Source organism: Bubalus bubalis, chromosome 3, assembly GCF_019923935.1.
Source record: "Bubalus bubalis isolate 160015118507 breed Murrah chromosome 3, NDDB_SH_1, whole genome shotgun sequence".
Classification (NCBI taxonomy): Eukaryota; Metazoa; Chordata; class Mammalia; order Artiodactyla; family Bovidae; genus Bubalus; species Bubalus bubalis.
The window spans coordinates 41,080,613-41,097,452 of record NC_059159.1 but is presented as its reverse complement, the minus strand read 5'-3'; the positions used below and the strand labels follow the sequence as shown (position 1 = coordinate 41,097,452).

The 16,840-nt window shown below is 47.7% G+C and overlaps 1 protein-coding gene across 2 annotated transcripts in view; it reads left to right on the top strand.

Annotated features, from left to right (window-relative positions):
• NXN (nucleoredoxin) overlaps positions 1–16,840 on the top strand; it is a 161,036-nt gene that overhangs the window by 126,407 nt on the left and 17,789 nt on the right. For both annotated transcript variants that reach the window (XM_025280927.2, XM_044940603.1), the window contains exons 2-5: positions 8,932–9,049; positions 11,428–11,561; positions 12,065–12,165; positions 13,861–13,967. In XM_025280927.2, the coding sequence (XP_025136712.1) occupies positions 8,932–9,049; positions 11,428–11,561; positions 12,065–12,165; positions 13,861–13,967 (460 nt within the window). The remainder of the gene's footprint in view (positions 1–8,931; positions 9,050–11,427; positions 11,562–12,064; positions 12,166–13,860; positions 13,968–16,840) is intronic.

Here is a 16,840-nt window from a genome sequence, read left to right as displayed (position 1 = left end):
CCTCACTTGACTCAAGAATTAGAAGCTCAGAGAGGTGAAGAAATTTGTCCCAGGTCACCCAGCAGGCATGCAGCAGAGTTGGGATTTGTACCCAAGCATTCTGGCTCCATAACTATGTTCTTAACCATTTTACCTACACCATACTGTGCTCTGATAGACAGAAGTACTGAAAAAAGATTTGAGTGACCCACAGGGACCAAACTCAGCCCAGAGCTGTTGGTTCGTGGGGCTGCCCCTACTTGGAATCACAGTGGTTTCATGGAGGATGTTTGAAACAGTTAAGCGTGTTTGATTGAACACACAGAGCCATTCCTGGCACGTTCCCTAAACTAGGATGGAGCCAGGCTTCCTTCTGGCCCCTTTTGCTCACTTCTCCTGGCAGTTGCTGTGTGTTAATGCCTGTACAGAAGTAGTTGTAAAATAGCTTTGACGTTGACCGTTTTTACCATTTTCTACTTCTAAACAGTAATGTTCCTAAAGGCGGGCCTGGTATCTCACCCGCTTCGTGTCCCCCACAGCACTTTGATTAGTGTTGAATATTATTCACACCTGATGAGTGTCTGGTGGATTGGACAGCCCACCTAGGTCAGCTGTAAATCAGCTGGAAAACTTACCATTCTGAGATCTGGGGAAACGAAGAGTAGATTTCTAACATCTCTTCTACCCAGTTCTTCTACATCTAGTCTTTTTCTTTCACTGCAGCCTGGAGTAGCAGAGACAGACCCAGAAGGACGGTGTGCAGTATACTTCACACCTGGCGCTTTGCGCGAAGCAGTGTGGACGTGTTATTTTGTAAACCTCTTGCTCTATGACCCTTAGGGCACAGGTCCTCCTTCTGAACGCAGCTGTAGTGAAGGGGAAATTGATTGTTAATCTAGTTTCAGAGATATGTCCACTGGGAGGGCTTTGATTTCTCAATAACCTGGTGCAGGTTCCAATCAGCCCAGCCCAGCCCACCCGCCCCTCTTCCTTGATCTCACCAGTCCTTTCTCTGTGTTGGCTCCAGGCAGAGGAGAGCTGGAGAAGGGAGGGAATCAGAGTCACTGTTAGATAAAGGGAGACGAGCTCTAAATTCCACCACACTGGCTTTGAGTGATGTGTTCTGCAGTTTAAAGAGAATAAGGAACGCCTCTCCAAGTCTCCCAAAAGCACAAGGAAGAAGCCCTTTAAATGGCTCAACTTGACTGTCGCTGGGCGTCCAGTCTGGTTGGCCTGTCCACAGTGTTTCCTCTCTCCCTTTCTTCCTTCCATTCAATCATTTCTCCATTTGCTCACCATCATTTACTGAACCAGGTAACATGTGCCAAGCACTGTACTTGGCCAGCTGCTGTACCAGGCTGGGGAACTGCAATCTTAGGCCAAATCACACACTGGGACTCCTGCCTCAGAAGCAAGGCTTGGTCTTAACTCCGGGAATATGAGGACAGGGTCCTAGTAGAGCATTTAGAATGGCCCTGGAATAACAATAACAACAGCAACAATAGAAGCTAACGCTTACATAGTACCTAATCTGGGTCATGTGCCCTATTCCTTTTTGTCTTGGCCCTGCCATGTGGCATGCAGGATCTTAGTTCCCCTACCAGGGATCAAACCTGTGCCCCTTGGCATGGAAGCGTGGAGTCTTAGCCACTGGACCACCAGGGAAGTCCCTGGCCCTATTCTAAACACTTTATACATCTACTCTTCACAACAGCCCGTGAAATGTAGGTGCTGTCATCTCCATTTTGCAAGTGGCAGGAGCAGAGTTGGACCTGGGCTCCCGAGCCTGTGCTGAGCAGCCTCCAGTGTCCACGCCATCTTGACACTGGGCAGTAGGGCCTGGGGTGGGGGGGTTTCCTCTGACTGTGCGTGTATAATGGGCTGTGGTCGTGTTTGGTGAGAAGGGGTGGGACACTTTTGAGGCTCTGTTTTCACAGACTGCTTACAAAGAGGATGGCGTTGACTGTGGCCAGCCTTCGGTGGAAGGGCTGGGGTGAGGTCTGCCTGAGAAGGTTCCGGCTGACCTTGCCAAGGGGCCGGCTGATGAATCCTCCATCTGTGTTAGCTTTGGCTTGATCCCACAGTTTCGCAGCAGCTGTTGAGAAATAAAAACTTAGACCCCCAGTCAAGTGCAAGACCCAAGCCTCCGAATGAGAGGCGGATTCCACGTCACCCTCAGGAGCTGGGGCTTCTCAGAAATGGCCGGGTGGCATTTCCCTGTGGCAAGCGCGGGTGCTGACTAATCCCACCAGGGTTTCTGATCAGCTCGGCTTCAGAGTCTGCATTTTTACAGTTTACCAGTTCCCAATCCCATCCCTTTTGATTTTTGCTTCGTAGTTTCGTGGGTCACTGTAACAGCGTTTCTGGACAACATTCCTGGGACGATAGTTCCAACCACAGCCCTGGATTGCTAACCAGAACCAGCCGCTAGGCTGAGGAATGGGAACTGTTAAGTAACCCGATAGCCTGGTTTGTCATCCTTTTTTTGCTTTTGGCCAAGTCGAGCTAATCTTGTCTCCTGTTTCTTTTTGTCTGTTTCATCTGTGCTTCTGGATTCTAGGCTCTGGGCATTTGCTGGGAACCCATTCTCTCGGTTGCCTGGCCTCTGGGTAGCTATGAGAGGAGGTGGAATGTGGCATGGAAATGAACTCTGGATGGACATTGTGCCAGGACAGTCACTGGAGAGAGAGAGCTTTGGATGGAAGAGTCACGGGGTCTCTCCTACCTGCAGCGGTGCCGGTCACTGTGGCCCTTCCAGTGAGCCTGTTCAGTAGCTCTTCGTCTTTTCTGCCCAGATCACCTGGAAGGAGTTCTTGCCCTCAGTCCACCTCCCTGGTCCAGGCGTTGGGACGGGAACCTCCTGACTCAGCTTGTCTCCCTCCTACGCTCCTTGGTAGCAGACTGTATGGTATTTCGCACTTTCAAGCAGAATCAGACGCGGGGTCAGAGTTCTCTTAAGAGAGAAAAGCAAAATCCAGAGCGTCCGCTTAAAAAATAAATATCCAGATGCCCCTTAAAATCTGGAAATCCAAAATGGGAGGTGGACGAAAGAAAAAGGGGAGGGGCGAAGACATCAGACCACATAAAACTGGCCCCCAAATATGTGTGTGTTTGTAGAAGGTGCTTATGGCAAAAAGACCACTGGCTACAGAAGGAAATCCCCGCTTTCTGAGGAGCAGCCTACCCTATGGTTGATTGATTTAACTTTAAAATAGAGTTGACAGAAAAATGTTTTTTGAAAAGGATGCTGACAAGACAAGGGGGAAATAAGCATAGATTTGATTCAGATATTAATGATGTGCCCCATGTGTGTAACGCTTTAGTTTTCAGAGCGTCTCCACACTCGTTACCTCGTTTAAGTTCGGTATTCATCCTCTGGGGTGTGTATGACCGTGCTCGGCCAGCAGGTGTGACCTGCCCAAGGTGTGCTACTGTGTCACCTACTGACATCTGTTGAGGCGTCCGGGCAGGATGGAAACCCAGCCCCTCCGAAGCCTGTTGACTTACTCCACCACTGTTTTTTTCCTCCCAAGAACTTTGAGATAATGTAGAAGCACTTATGCTCCTGACTGTGTTTAAATGCTCTAACATCATACCAAGGAGGACTTTGAACTCATTTCTTGGGGATCCTTAAAAAAGAGTGACATTAGCATTCTGTCCCAGGTGGTTCTTCTCTTTACCATCCTGAAGGCAAAGGGATGAATCAGAGACCACCGATGGTACTCGGCTCTGAATGAGTTGGGGAAGATGGCAGCCGCATAAGTGTGGTTTTAACGTCCCGCCTTTCACCATTTCATCATCTTAGAGTTTAGGCAAATGCTGATTCTCATTAGGGGAAATTTTCACAACAAGAGTAAAGATGGAGCAGTATCATAGTTCTCCCAGTTGAATCAAGGTTACGCCATGTACTAAAGTGAACTGTTAAAAGAAGGTGATCTTTTTCTGGAGCCCATAGAGCTCTTGGAATCAGACAGGTTCAATCACAGGCTTCAAGAAATTCACAAACTCTATGAAATTACAGACTTTTTCATATATGGGTATTTTCCTCTGGGGAAAGGATCTGTATGTAGCTTTTATCATCAAAAGTGATTGTGACCCCAAAATGGTTATGAAACCAGAGTCTTAAGAGGGCTTTTTGGAAACCTTGAGTGGACTTGAGATGTCACCCACACTTGAAAAGGCACAGAGATGAATCTTGGTGATCATTTCTTTAGCGCATTTCCAGTTGGCATAAAAGAATCATCAAAGTGGGCCTGTGGGACTTTTCTAACACAAGGTTCTCTTTCTGATTCAGGTATCAAAATGAACATGGTTGGAATGATCATTCCTGTGCCTCCTGCACAGTTTCAGAGCAGAGTAACCAGGAGACTACAACCTGAGACAGATCGTCCCGAGCAAATATGATATGACAGTAACTTGTGCTTAGTCGTTCAGTTGTGTCCGACTCTTTGTGAACCCATGGACTGTAGCCTGCCAGGCTCCTCTGCCCATGGGACTTTTTCCAGGCAAGAATACTGGAGTGGGTTGCCGTTTCCTCCTCCAGGGGATCTTCCCAACTCAGGGATCAAACCCACGTCTCCTGCAGCTCTTGAATTGCAGACAGATTCTTTACTGCTGAGTCATCGGGGAAGCCTGATATTACTGTACCTCCCATCTTTAAAATACCCTCCCTTTGACCTCATCAGGTGTTTTTCTAGCTACCGTCCCATTTCTTTTCTCCCTTTACAGCAAAACTCTTAAAGAGAATTGCCTGTAGTCACTACCTCAGCCCCTTATCTGCCATTTTCTCCTCTTTGTATAACCTCTCTTCTTTCTGTTGTTCTCCTCTGGATGTTTCACATGTCGGCAGGAGTACTCGGGCTGGTCTGGGTCCCAGGCCCGCTGTAGGCGTGTGTGTTGGATAGAGGTGCTGTCCCTTTTCATTCCAGTGTGTCTGTCAGCTTCACCCCTGCACTGACTACCCTCCCCCCAACCCCAAAGATCATGTGTGACCACAGGTCAGTCCTCTATTCTCATCCTACTCAACATCTGAGCAGCATTTGACCCAGTGACCTACACTCTCCTCTCTTAAACACTTTCCACGCCTGCCTATTGGGACACCAGAGTCTCCTTTTTTTCCTATGTCTCTCATCACTCCTCAGCCTGCCATGGGTGTCCCTGGCTGTCCCCTAAGGGTCCCTTTTCCTCCAATGCCATGCCTTCTCCTTGGAATGACCTCACCCGGGGCCCATGGCCCCTAACAGCATCTAGGCACCGAGGATCCCTGATTTGTATCTCATACCCTCCATCCCCTAGTCTGGATTTCTTTTTATTTCTTTATTTTTAAACAGTAACTTTTCTTATTTATTTGTTTGCCTGTGTCAGGTCTTAGTTGGGGCACGCAGCATCTTCGTTGCGTCACGTGGGATCTCTTGTTGTGTCGCATGGACTCTCTAGTTGTGGCACACGGGCTCCAGAGTGGGGGCTCTGTAGTTGCATTGTGTGGTTGCCCTGCGGCATGTGGGATCTTAGTTCCCTGACAAAGGATCAAACCCGTGTTCCTTGTATTGCAAGGTGGGTTCCTAACTACTGTACCACCAGGGAAGTCCCTACTCTGCATTTATAAACCAGGTGCCTACTTGAAATCTCCACTTGCATGTCTAATAGACACCTCAAATGACTGTTCTATCTTGATTTTTCCCCTCTCAGACTTCTTGCTCTGCCACTGTCCCTCATCATGGTTAGTGGAACTCCTTGGCACATTTTTGCTCAAGCCTCCAAGCCACAGTACAGTGCCCCCTTGACATTTTTCTTTCCCTCACGCCTTCCTTACACCCATTTGTCAACCTGCCCTATTGACTGTCTTCAAAATCCACAGCCATGTCCCCACCTTCTGTGCTGCTGCAGCCCAGGCCCTTGTCGCTGCTCTCCACTCCTGCCTGGGCCCTTGGCAGTGCTCTCCACTCCTGCCTGGGCCCTTGGCAGTGGTCTCCCCAATTGGTCTTCCCCTGATGTCTGTCTGTTCACAGCAGCCACAGTGACCTTTTAGAAGATAAACCAGGCTGCACCACTCGCCTTAACCCTCAGCAGCTTCCTGTTACATTGGCCCTGAGTATCCTGGATTGGTTCCAGGATCCTCACAGATACTAAAATCCATGGCTGCTCCAGTCTCTTATACAAAATAGCATGGTATTTGCATATAACCTACGCACATCCTCAGGTATACTTTATATCATCTCTAGATTGCTTATAATTCCTAATACAGTGTACATATAACACACATAGTTATACATATGATGTAAGACTATATAAACAGTTGCCTGTGCTTGGCAAATTCAAGCTTTGATTTTTGGAACTTAATTTTTTTTTTCTGAACATTTTTGATCTATACTTGGTTGAATCTGCATATATGGAACCTGTAGATATGGAGAGCTGACTGTATGCTTAGAATAAAATTCCGTTATTTTTACCAGTCTACAGGGCCTGAAACATCCAGTCTGTGAGTGCCCTTCTGGCCTCACTGCGGCCCCTGACTGTCTGGCTGCATCCACTCTTGCCTTCCCTATTCAGCCTTCCCCCATTTGCACATGACTTTTTCATGCTATTACTGAGGTCTGTGCTCAAATGCCAGTTCTTCAAAGATTCCTTCCAGAGCACTCACTAAAACGTGTGCTGCTCCAGCCAGCGTACCTTTGCTCTTACCCTGCCCTGGCTTCCTTTTATTACTATAAGTGCTTGAAATTATTTTCATATATATATATATATATATATATGTAAAATACATATTCATATAATATATATATATTCATATTATGTTGTAGCTGCATTGGGTCTTAGTTGCAGCACACAGGATCTTCGTTGCAACATGTGGGGTCTCTAGTTGTAACGTGCAGACTTAGTTGCCCTGTGGCATGTGAGATTTTACTTTCCTGGACCAGGGGATTGAACTTGTGTCCCCTGCATTGCAAGGTGGATTCTCAACCACTAGACTGACTGCTGGAGCACAAGCCAGGGAAATGCCCCTGCTCTGTTCTTTCTTGTATCCCTTGTGCTTAGACCAGGGCTGGCACATAGTAGGTGCTCAGATAATATCTGTTGAATGAATTTCAGCTCTCTTGTAAAAAAAATATGTAGGGAAAAGCAGTGTATTTATAACTGTGAGATATAGGTATATCTCCTAAACATCAGTAAGTAGAATAAAGATGAGCAAAAAAATGAGGCATCATTTTTTTTTCCTATCCAATTGAAAAAAACCAATGGTAGTGATAACAGTTGGTGAGGGTACCAGGAAATGGGTGCTCTGATTTACCATTGGTGGAAATATAAAATCGTCTACGTTTTCATAAATGATGAGTCATGGGTGATTTTTATCTCAATTTTTGTGGCTGTGTTTTCCATTTTTTTGCATAGTTACTTTTCTCTCCCAATAATTCCTTTTTAAATCAGAAAAATCTGATAATTTTAATCCCCACCCCTTTCCTCGCTCTCTCTTTTTTTTTTATTAACCTGGCTGGATCCTGGTACGAGCAAACTTATAAACCTGATTCCAGCAGTAGGATGGTCTTGTTTTGTTGTTGAACCTCTCAGAATGTTTCATCTGAATCCTATATCAGGATTCTCAGGAACGGTGCAAAATCAGTCACGAAAATTGTGTGCGCAGAGTCACTCTTGATCGGAAATCCTGGCTGGTTTGGGGTGCCCATCGGAAATGTGGGGCTGGGAAAAACATACAGCCTTAATGGGGGCCCACCCAGTTAAAGGTGGGGTCCCACAACACTTCCTGCCAAGACCCGGGTCTCCATAGGAAGGGGAAGCCTCCCATTTCTTGTCTGATAGATACCCTGCCTGACTCCCTGGCTGCTTGGGACTGAGTTGAAAACAATGATCACAGCCACACACGCCTTTCCGTCTGCTGTGCGTGGCTGATGCCCGTTTCCCTGGACACCTCCACACCCTGTTCTGCCAGTGCCCACACAGCCAGCCCTCACACAGCCAGCCCTCCTGTCTGGGCCCCAGATCCCCAGAAGGGAGGCTTGCAGGTGACTCGCCAGCGGGCCATCCTGCAGCCTAACCCTTGTTTCTTTCTTCTCTGGAGCTGCTCTGTTAGTTTGATGTTTCATTTCGTTATGTCATTTCTGGACTTAGCAGTTCAGTTCCAGAGTACCCGGCGGCTCACCTGAGCGGCGTCCACCCAGACGTCTGGGAGCTCACCAAAGAGCCAACACTCACTGGGCTGCGAGCCCTGGGCTGTCGCCTTTATGCTTTCTTTGCCTCAGTCCTCTTCGACCTTGGCCCTCTGACAGTTGGCACAGCTGACCGCAGGAACCTGCCAAGGACCAGGGGTTGCTTTGAGTGGCACAGGGAACTGAGGGTTGGGGCTGGCTGAGGGTTGTGCTTCCCTGGTGTTCGCAGGCCGAGTGGCACACGCTTAGAGCGACTACTGATATTCCCTGTGCAGGGACCTGGTGAAGTGGGGAGAGGGGCTGATTTCAGTATTGGTCACCTGTTGGATACCCTTGTCCCTTCTCCCTTGGGGCCAAGGGGACACAGCCCAGCACCTGCCTGCTGATTGGATGGAGAGTCACCAATAAAAAGCCCTGCTTCCTGCCTCAACCACCTGGTGGATATCTGATTGTGTTTGAAAAATGCCTGATCCATCTTCATTATGCTTCTTAGAGACAGTGCCTGTCGGGGAGGTAGGAGTGAAGAGACCACCAGGACAAGTGTGGTCTTCTGTTGGCGTCTGCTGTGACTTGAGCCTGCTTGGGACTCAGACCCAGGGTCCCCTCCATTGTCTCAGACCTCAGGGATAAGTGGGATTGTAGCTTCTCTTGTCCCTTTTGCCCAGCCAGTCCTGCTCTTAGTCAGTAATTCATTTATCTGTACCTTCGTGTTTTCCAGCCTACTTCAGGAGGCTCCAAAGAACTCTGCCATCTTGGATTTAACCACCTTCTTTTACTTTTCTTCTCACAGCTTAAACTTTGGAACAAATACCGAATTTCCAACATTCCATCGCTCATATTCTTAGACGCCACTTCCGGGAAGGTCGTGTGCAGGAACGGGCTGCTGGTGATCCGCGATGACCCAGAGGGTAAGACCTTGCCATGTCTTCCCACCCTGCCCTCCTCCCTGTTGGCAGAGAGCGTAAAAAGGAAATGCATGAGTGCGGGGTTATTTGGCTAGAGAATATTGTCTTGATGAAATTATAGTATTCTCCAGGCCATGGTTAAGGTTTTTACAGAGATCAGAATGTCTCTCATGGGGGCTTTAATTCATGGGCCGAAGGAGAAGGAATCTGAAATAGGAAGTTTAGCTTTGAGGGCTGAGGAGGCCGTTGAGAAGCAGCTTGAGCCCAGCTACTGACTTCTATTGCTGTTTCAGCAGCAGCTCTCACCTCCACAAACAGAGGCAGCCTGTGTGGTTTGGGGATTTTTTTTTTTTCTCTTGAAAATATTACCGTAGCAGGGGGCAGGAAGGAGAGGGTGATATGAATGGAGAGAGTAGCATGGAAGCATATACACTATCATATGTAAAATAGATAGCCAATGGAAATTTTCTGTATGACTCAGGGAACTCAAACTGAAGCTCTATAACAACCTAGAGCGGGGTGGGAAAGGGTGTAAAGTGGGAGGGAGGCTCAAGAGGGAAGGAACATATGTATACATATGGCTAATTCATGTTGATGCGTGGCAAAAATCTAACGAATGTTGTAAAGTAGTCATCCTTCAATTAAAAATAAATAAATTAGAAAGTATATATTACGATAGCAAAGTTGCAGTCTCTGTGTTGCTCTCCTGGCCCTAGCGCCCCTCATTTCTTGAAGTGAAAAAGTGAAAGTGTTAGTCACTCAGTTGAGTTCAGCTCTTTGCAACCTCATGGACTGCAGCCCATCAGGCTCCTCTGTCCATGAGATTATCCAGGCAAGAATACTGGTATGGGTTGTCATTCCCCTCTCTAGGGGATCTTTCTTACCCAGGGATCGAACCCGGGTCTCCTGCATTGCAGGCAGATTCTTTACCATCTGAGCCACCAGGAAAGCCTCATTCCTTGGTGTTGCCCAAATCCTGAGCCTTGGTCTTCCTGTCCAGCTGGGTGGATGGCCGTGTCTGGGTGACTCTCGTCACCTTGCTCAGAGGCTGTCCATGGCCTCTTTCTTTCCCCTGGGCACTGGAGTCATACAAAGGCTATAAGATCTTCCGTCCCTCATGTATTCATCCAATTACAGAGTTCAGCCCTGATCACAAATTTTCCCAGTAAAAATTTCATCTTCTTCAAAAAATTGCCCTCAGTAAAAACCAGGGCAGTTACAATAGAACCAGGTCTTTATCTTCTGAAGTGTAAACACACAGGCACGCACATGTGCACACCCCCGCCCCCAACTCTGAAGCTTGTTAAAAACCCAGCTTCCCCAGCCCTACCCCCAGAGATTTTTGGTTCCATGTGTTTCAGGGTGGACTCAGCCACCTGCTTTTCCAGCCAGGATCTGCTTCTCCCTCCCGCTCCCCACCCACCCCAGGCGATTTTGAGCCAGTGGTCCCTGGACCACCCTGTGAGAAAACGCTGTTCTGTTGAGCGGGGAGCATATTGTGTGCTCTTCCTGCCTGGGGCTTATGTGTCATCAGAATGTCAACCATCTGGGTTGAGTGGTTTTGCACTTTCCTTTCACTAGACTGAAATTCTCCTCTCACTTGGTTCCCTGGGCCCCAACCCAGACCAGCTGAATCAAAATCTCTGGAGGTGGGACCCAGGAGCTTCAGATTTTAAAACCAGTTCCCTGGCTGATTCTAAAATGTAAAGTTGGGAGCCACTGAGAGCCCGGGGTTGGAATTGAAGAAACTCAGAATTAATGGGCTTCCCTGGTGCATCACTGGTAAAGAATCCACCTGCCAATGCAGGAGATGCAGGTTCTATCCCTGGGTCAGAAAGATCCCCTGCAGGAGGAAATGGCAACCCACTCCTGTATTCTTGCCTGGGAAAGTCCTGTGGACAATGGAGCCTGGTGGGCTACAGTCCATAGAGTCACAAAGAGTCGGACATGACTCAGTGACTGAGCATGCACGCATACTTGGTTAATACCCAAGGCAGTGATTCCCCAACTGTCCCATCATCACAGTTACTTGGGGAGTCATTTGGCCTTGTTTTGGCCATGCATCTTTAGCCCTGCCCCAGGATCCTGAGATAGGGGTGGGGAAGGGGGTGGCGGGTAACTTTGGCTTCTGTACTTTTCAGAAGCTCCCCAGGAGATAGGTCCTGTGATCCTCCAGGTTCAGGAACCATGGCTTTGAGGATAGGTAGGGCTCTGCCATGAATGAGTCCTGCTTTTATTCCTGCTCTAGCTGCCAGTCCTATGGATATGTTAGCCAATACCATTTGGTGATAAAGTTGTCGCGCTGTGCATCCTGGAAGCCTCTTGGGTCAGAGGCCCCGAGGAAGAGTCTTAACCTTCTCGCCATCTGTTGCCTGTTTCAGGTTTGGAATTCCCCTGGGGACCTAAACCCTTCAGGGAAGTCATTGCAGGGCCCTTGCTTAGAAGTAACGGGCAGTCCCTGGAGAGCAGCAGCCTGGAGGGGTCTCACGTGGGAGTCTATTTCTCCGCACACTGGGTGAGTGCTGGGTCCCTCTTTCATCCAGACAGAAGGGAGCAGTGATGTCACCACCGAAACTAGCTGGGGCTGGCTTCTGGAGGTGTGACTGCTCAGGTGTCATTTCCTGGCATTCCTGCTCTCTCCTGGGCCTCGTGCATTGCTGGCATGCTTCCAGTGCTTACTGTTACGAATGATATTAGCAGCAAGAAAAGGACTTCTTTGGACTGGCCTGAAAGGAAGGTCCTTCCCCCTAAAAAATACATAAATAAAAAGGGGAGTCCTCCTAACCCATTCTGATAAGGCTCCCCATGTTCCCTTAGGGGATTCATTTTAACAGCTGCCCGCTGACCCCACATGCTCACCATCACAAGAGGCATATTTATTTCTGCCTCTTCCATAAACTGGAAATGCGATCCACATTCAGTGTGGGTCTTGCTGAACCGGGCTCTGCTGGCAGGCGGCTGGGACTGGGGCAGGAGAAGGCAGGACGGAGGCCGCAGGCTCCCACTCATTTCTTGCAGTGTCCACCCTGCCGAAGCCTCACCCGGGTCCTGGTGGAGTCCTACCGGAAGATCAAGGAGGCAGGCCAGAAATTCGAGATCATCTTTGTTAGTGCGGACAGGTAACGTGTGCTGACGGGTTGGCGGACAGGGTGGTGGTGTGTCTCCTCTTTTCCACAGGTGGATGGATGGCTCTTGCCTTTCATGCTCTGTAGCTGAGAACTTGGGGCTAGGGCTTGGGGAAGACCTATCTGGGATGATTGGCAGAAGGGCAGATATATTTCATATTTAATCATGTAATTGTCTAAAGGGGAGCCAAGAAAAACCCATTCTTGCTGTCAGTATTAAAGGACATCCTTATTCTGGCCTGGGGCATTGGAGATTAGGATGCCTTTTTTTTCTGGTCAGTTCAACTTTTTGGATGGTGGTGAGTAGATATGGAAGAAGGAGGATGTAAAGAAAAGAGCCAGAGACTAATGGAATATGACACCTGTCTTAGCTGGCTCTGCATTCATTTTTCTTAGCTCTGGCCACATGCTTTTTCTGGGGTCTGCCCACAAAACAAAAAGTGCAGACTTTCTTCCCAGAGTATGTCAGGGCCTTTTAGCCTTAATTTCCTCTGTTTCTTGCCCTCTCGCTGGCTTTACTCATCAGTGACCTTCCTTCGTCACAAAACTCCAGCCCCAGTTCAGACCGAGCCACCAGGCTTCCTTTTCACAGAAGGATCGCTGAGATGCCAACACACTGAGGGCCTTGTATGCACTGCCGTATCCTTAATGCCTGTATGATGCTGTGCTCAGTTTTACTGGCCCCTGGGCCCACCCCTCTGCTCCCTAGGGCAAGCTTGAAGCCATGTCACAGGGCTTTTTAAAGCTTAAAAAAACTCATCAACTTGGGAATTCCCTGGCGGTCCAGTGGTTAGGACACTGTGCTCTCACTGCCAAGGGCCCTGGTTCAATCCCTGGTCGAGGAACTAAGTAAGGTCCCACAAGCTGCACCACCAAAAAAAGTAAGTCTTCTTGAAAATAAAAATAAGTTAAAAACATCAACTTTATTGAAGTATGATTTACATACAATAAAATACATGCATTCTAGGTATGCAGTTCAGTGGATTTTGACTAATGTATGTACCTGTGTCACCAACACAGTGAAGATATAGAACATTCCCCTCAATGAAAAGAATCCCTCGTGGGATTCCCCTGTGGTTAAGAATCCTTCCAATGAAGGGGTGTGGGTTCAAACCCTGGTCAGGGAACTAAGGTCCCATATGCAACGAGGTGCAGCCAATTTTTTTTTAATTCTAAAAAAAAAAGAACTCCTGTACCTTTTCTCAGTTGCCCCCAAATTCCAGCCCCACAGATCTCTGATCTGCTTCTATCACTTAATTAGATTTATCACTCTTAGAGTTTCTTAGATATGGAATCATAGGTGTATGCTTGATTAAAAGTGTTCTGTGCATATCACAGTTATATGCACAGATTACAAGCATTACAGGGAAGGAGATGTCTGAACATCTAGGCTCCTAATTAAAGGAAGACCTGTCCATGTTGAAAAGAAAAGCTGAGCATGAATTGACTGGGTAGGCTGCAGAGGAGCAGTCTGTTGAAATGCCTGGCGTTTCAGCCTGGCGTCCACCTGCTGTGTGGGGCCTTGTGCACTGGGTCGGTCCTTCCCCAGCCTGGCATCCGGGGAGCACAGTGATTAGAAGCTGGGGCGTCTGTAGGACCCTGGATGCAATTTAGTGGGAGGTGAGGAGGACCCAATGGTGGTGCCTTGAGGAGTAATAGCGCTCTGTCTCTGTGCATGTGTCTCTGTAGGTCCGAGGACTCATTCAAACAGTACTTCAGTGAGATGCCGTGGCTTGCAGTCCCCTACACCGACGAGGCCCGGCGGTCGCGCCTCAACCGGCTGTATGGAATCCAAGGTAGGCGCTCCCGACTCCGGGGCTCCTTGGAATCCAGCTCATCTGGGTTCACCACCTCTTTGGCTTTCCTTCTGGAGGGGAAAGAACATCTTTATTTCCATGAATGTTCACATTCTTCAGCATCTTAAAAATATGCGGTGGGTTTTGTGGTATGTAGATTATACCTCATTAAAGCCATTTTTTGTAAAGAAAAAGTGCCTGTCTGGGTGAGACAGCTACTTCTCACCACCCAGCCTAGTGGGTTCTGACATGCTTGGGCTACAGAGCTCACACGCCCAAGTGACCGGGTCGAAACCTGTCAACAGACCTGAGAGTGACCTTTGGTTCCATCACTCAGGTTCTTTGAGCCTGGGTTTCCTCATATGCAAAATGCAGGTGATAAATTACCACAAAGAGTTGCTGGGAGCATGAATTGGATAAAGCAGATCCAGTACTTCTCACCATTGCTGAAGCCTCAGAGTAAAGGGTGAGGAGGGGGCACTGCCTTGTAGGTGACAGAACAGATTTCCTGAGAGTGTCGAAAACTTGGACTTGAAGTACTGATCATGGTGTTCTCAGAAATAATGGTTACTAGAGAAGGCAATGGCACCCCACTCCAGTACTCTTGCCTGGAAAATCCCATGGATGGAGGAGCCTGGTGGGCTGCAGGCCATGGGGTCGCTGAGGGTCGGACACGACTGAGTGACTTCACTTTCACTTTTCACTTTCATTCATTGGAGAAGGAAATGGCAACCCACTCCAGTGTTCTTGCCTGGAGAATCCCAGGGACGGGGGAGCCTGGTGGGCTGCCGTCTATGGGGTCACACAGAGTCGGACACGACTGAAGCGACTTAGCAGTAGCAGCAGCAGCAGCAGCAGCAGCAGTGAGACAATATGCATTTTTATTCTTTGTTAAATGAATACCTCTTTTCCAGCCTTCATCCAACTCACTGGAAAAGACCCTGATGCTGGAAAAGATTGAGGGCAGGAGAAGGGGGTGACAGGATGATGGTTGGATGTTATCATTGACTCAGTGGACATGAGCTTGAGAAACTCCAGAAGATGGTAAAGGACAGAGAAGCCTGGTGTGCTACAGTCCCTGGGGTTGCAGAGTCAGACACAACTGAGCAACTAAACAGCAAGTCTTCACCTAGCCGGGTTTTTTTCTTGGTGGCCTATTAAGAGTTAAATTCATTCTGTTTGTATTAGTGGTACCAGATCCTGGTCAGCCCTAGACAGTTAACAGCTAATATTTGAGTTCTCAGTATTCCTTGTTTTATAGGGAGTGGGAAAAAAAGAGACAAACCAATATCTACCCACAAACCCCACAGCTTGTGGGGACTTATCAGGTTCTTTAACTTTTTTTCTTCACCATTTAGAGTACGCATATTGCTTTGTTAGAAGCTAGTTTCAAGCAATTGATATTTCATCTAAAACTGGTGATTCTTGGGACTTCTCTGGTGGTCCAGGGGTTAAGACTCCATGTTTCCACTGCAGGGGGCTCAGGTTCATTCCCTGGTCGGGAAACTAAGATCCCATATGCCCTTCAGTGTGGCAAAAAGTAAATAAATGACTCTTAATTTCAAATGTACGCAAGAACTCCCTGGGGCTTTTGTGAAGATGCAGATTCGGACTCAGTGGTTCTGGGGTGTGGCAGAGATCCTGCCTTTCTAGCAAGCCCCCAGGTGCTGCCGGTGCTGCTTGTCCGGGCTCTGCACTTGGGCATGAAGTCGAGGTCTGTGAATCCTTGAGAATCCTTTGAGAATTTTGGAGCTTTAGGTCTCCTAGTAATTAAAAAGATGAAAGCAGTTTTCCTTCCAAACAGAGGTGGAGTGACATGACATGGTTTACTATTCCAGCAGGATGGGTACCAGTTGGTTAGTTTAAAGGAGATGGTGCAGGTGTATTTCCTTCCAGCACTCTGCTTGCAGAGAGGCTTAAAACATGTGTGCCTTAGCATAGGAGCAGTATTTCTTGAGATAAGGGATGACCCTAGACCAAGGGTTAAATTGCCACTTGATGGGGATAAGTAAAACTGCATGTCTCTCAATTCACTTATTCATTCATTCAACAAGTATTTGCTGAAGGCACTCCCCTACTGTTGACTGACCTTGAGCAAGTTACTTTATCCTTTTTTTTCAGTAAAATTGGGAAGTCTCAGTGTTGGTTACAGAGTAGGCATTTAATATTTAACTGACAGACTTAGGGAGAAAGGGGAAAATCTTTTATTTTACAACCTAAAAAAGATAAAGTTTTGGATGTCCGAAAACTTGCTAACAGAAAGGCAACTAACAATATGGCAAAGAATCTATTTCCTTTATAGAAAAAAAGAGCCCTTTCCAGATTTGTTCAGTCACTCAGTCACGTCTGACACCTTGCGACTCCATGGACTGCAGCACGCCAGGCCTCTCTGTGCTTTACTCTCTCGGAGTTTGCTCAGATAATGTCCATTGAGTCAACAATGCCATCCAACCATCTCATCCTCTGTTGCCCCCTTCTCCTGCTGCCCTCAATCTTTCCTAGCATCAGGGTCTTTCCCAGTGAGTCAACTCTTCACATCAGGTGGCCAGAGTATTGGAGCTTCAGCTTCAGCATCAGTCAAAAAAAGGGAAAGAAACAATTTAATTAAAAATATATATGTATAGGATATGAGGTGGGCAATTCAGCTGATGCATAGTCAGAATGGATAAGAAAAATATTCAGGATAATTTTAATTCATGATTTACAGATAAAAACACTGAATTTGTACCTGTTACATTTGCAAAGAACTCTACTCTCCAAAAAAGGATAATCCCCAGTGTAGGGAAGAGAGCAGGCTGCTGCTGCTAAGTCGCTTCAGTCGTGTCCAACTCTGTGTGACCCCATAGACGGAAGCCCACCAGGCTCCCCCGTCC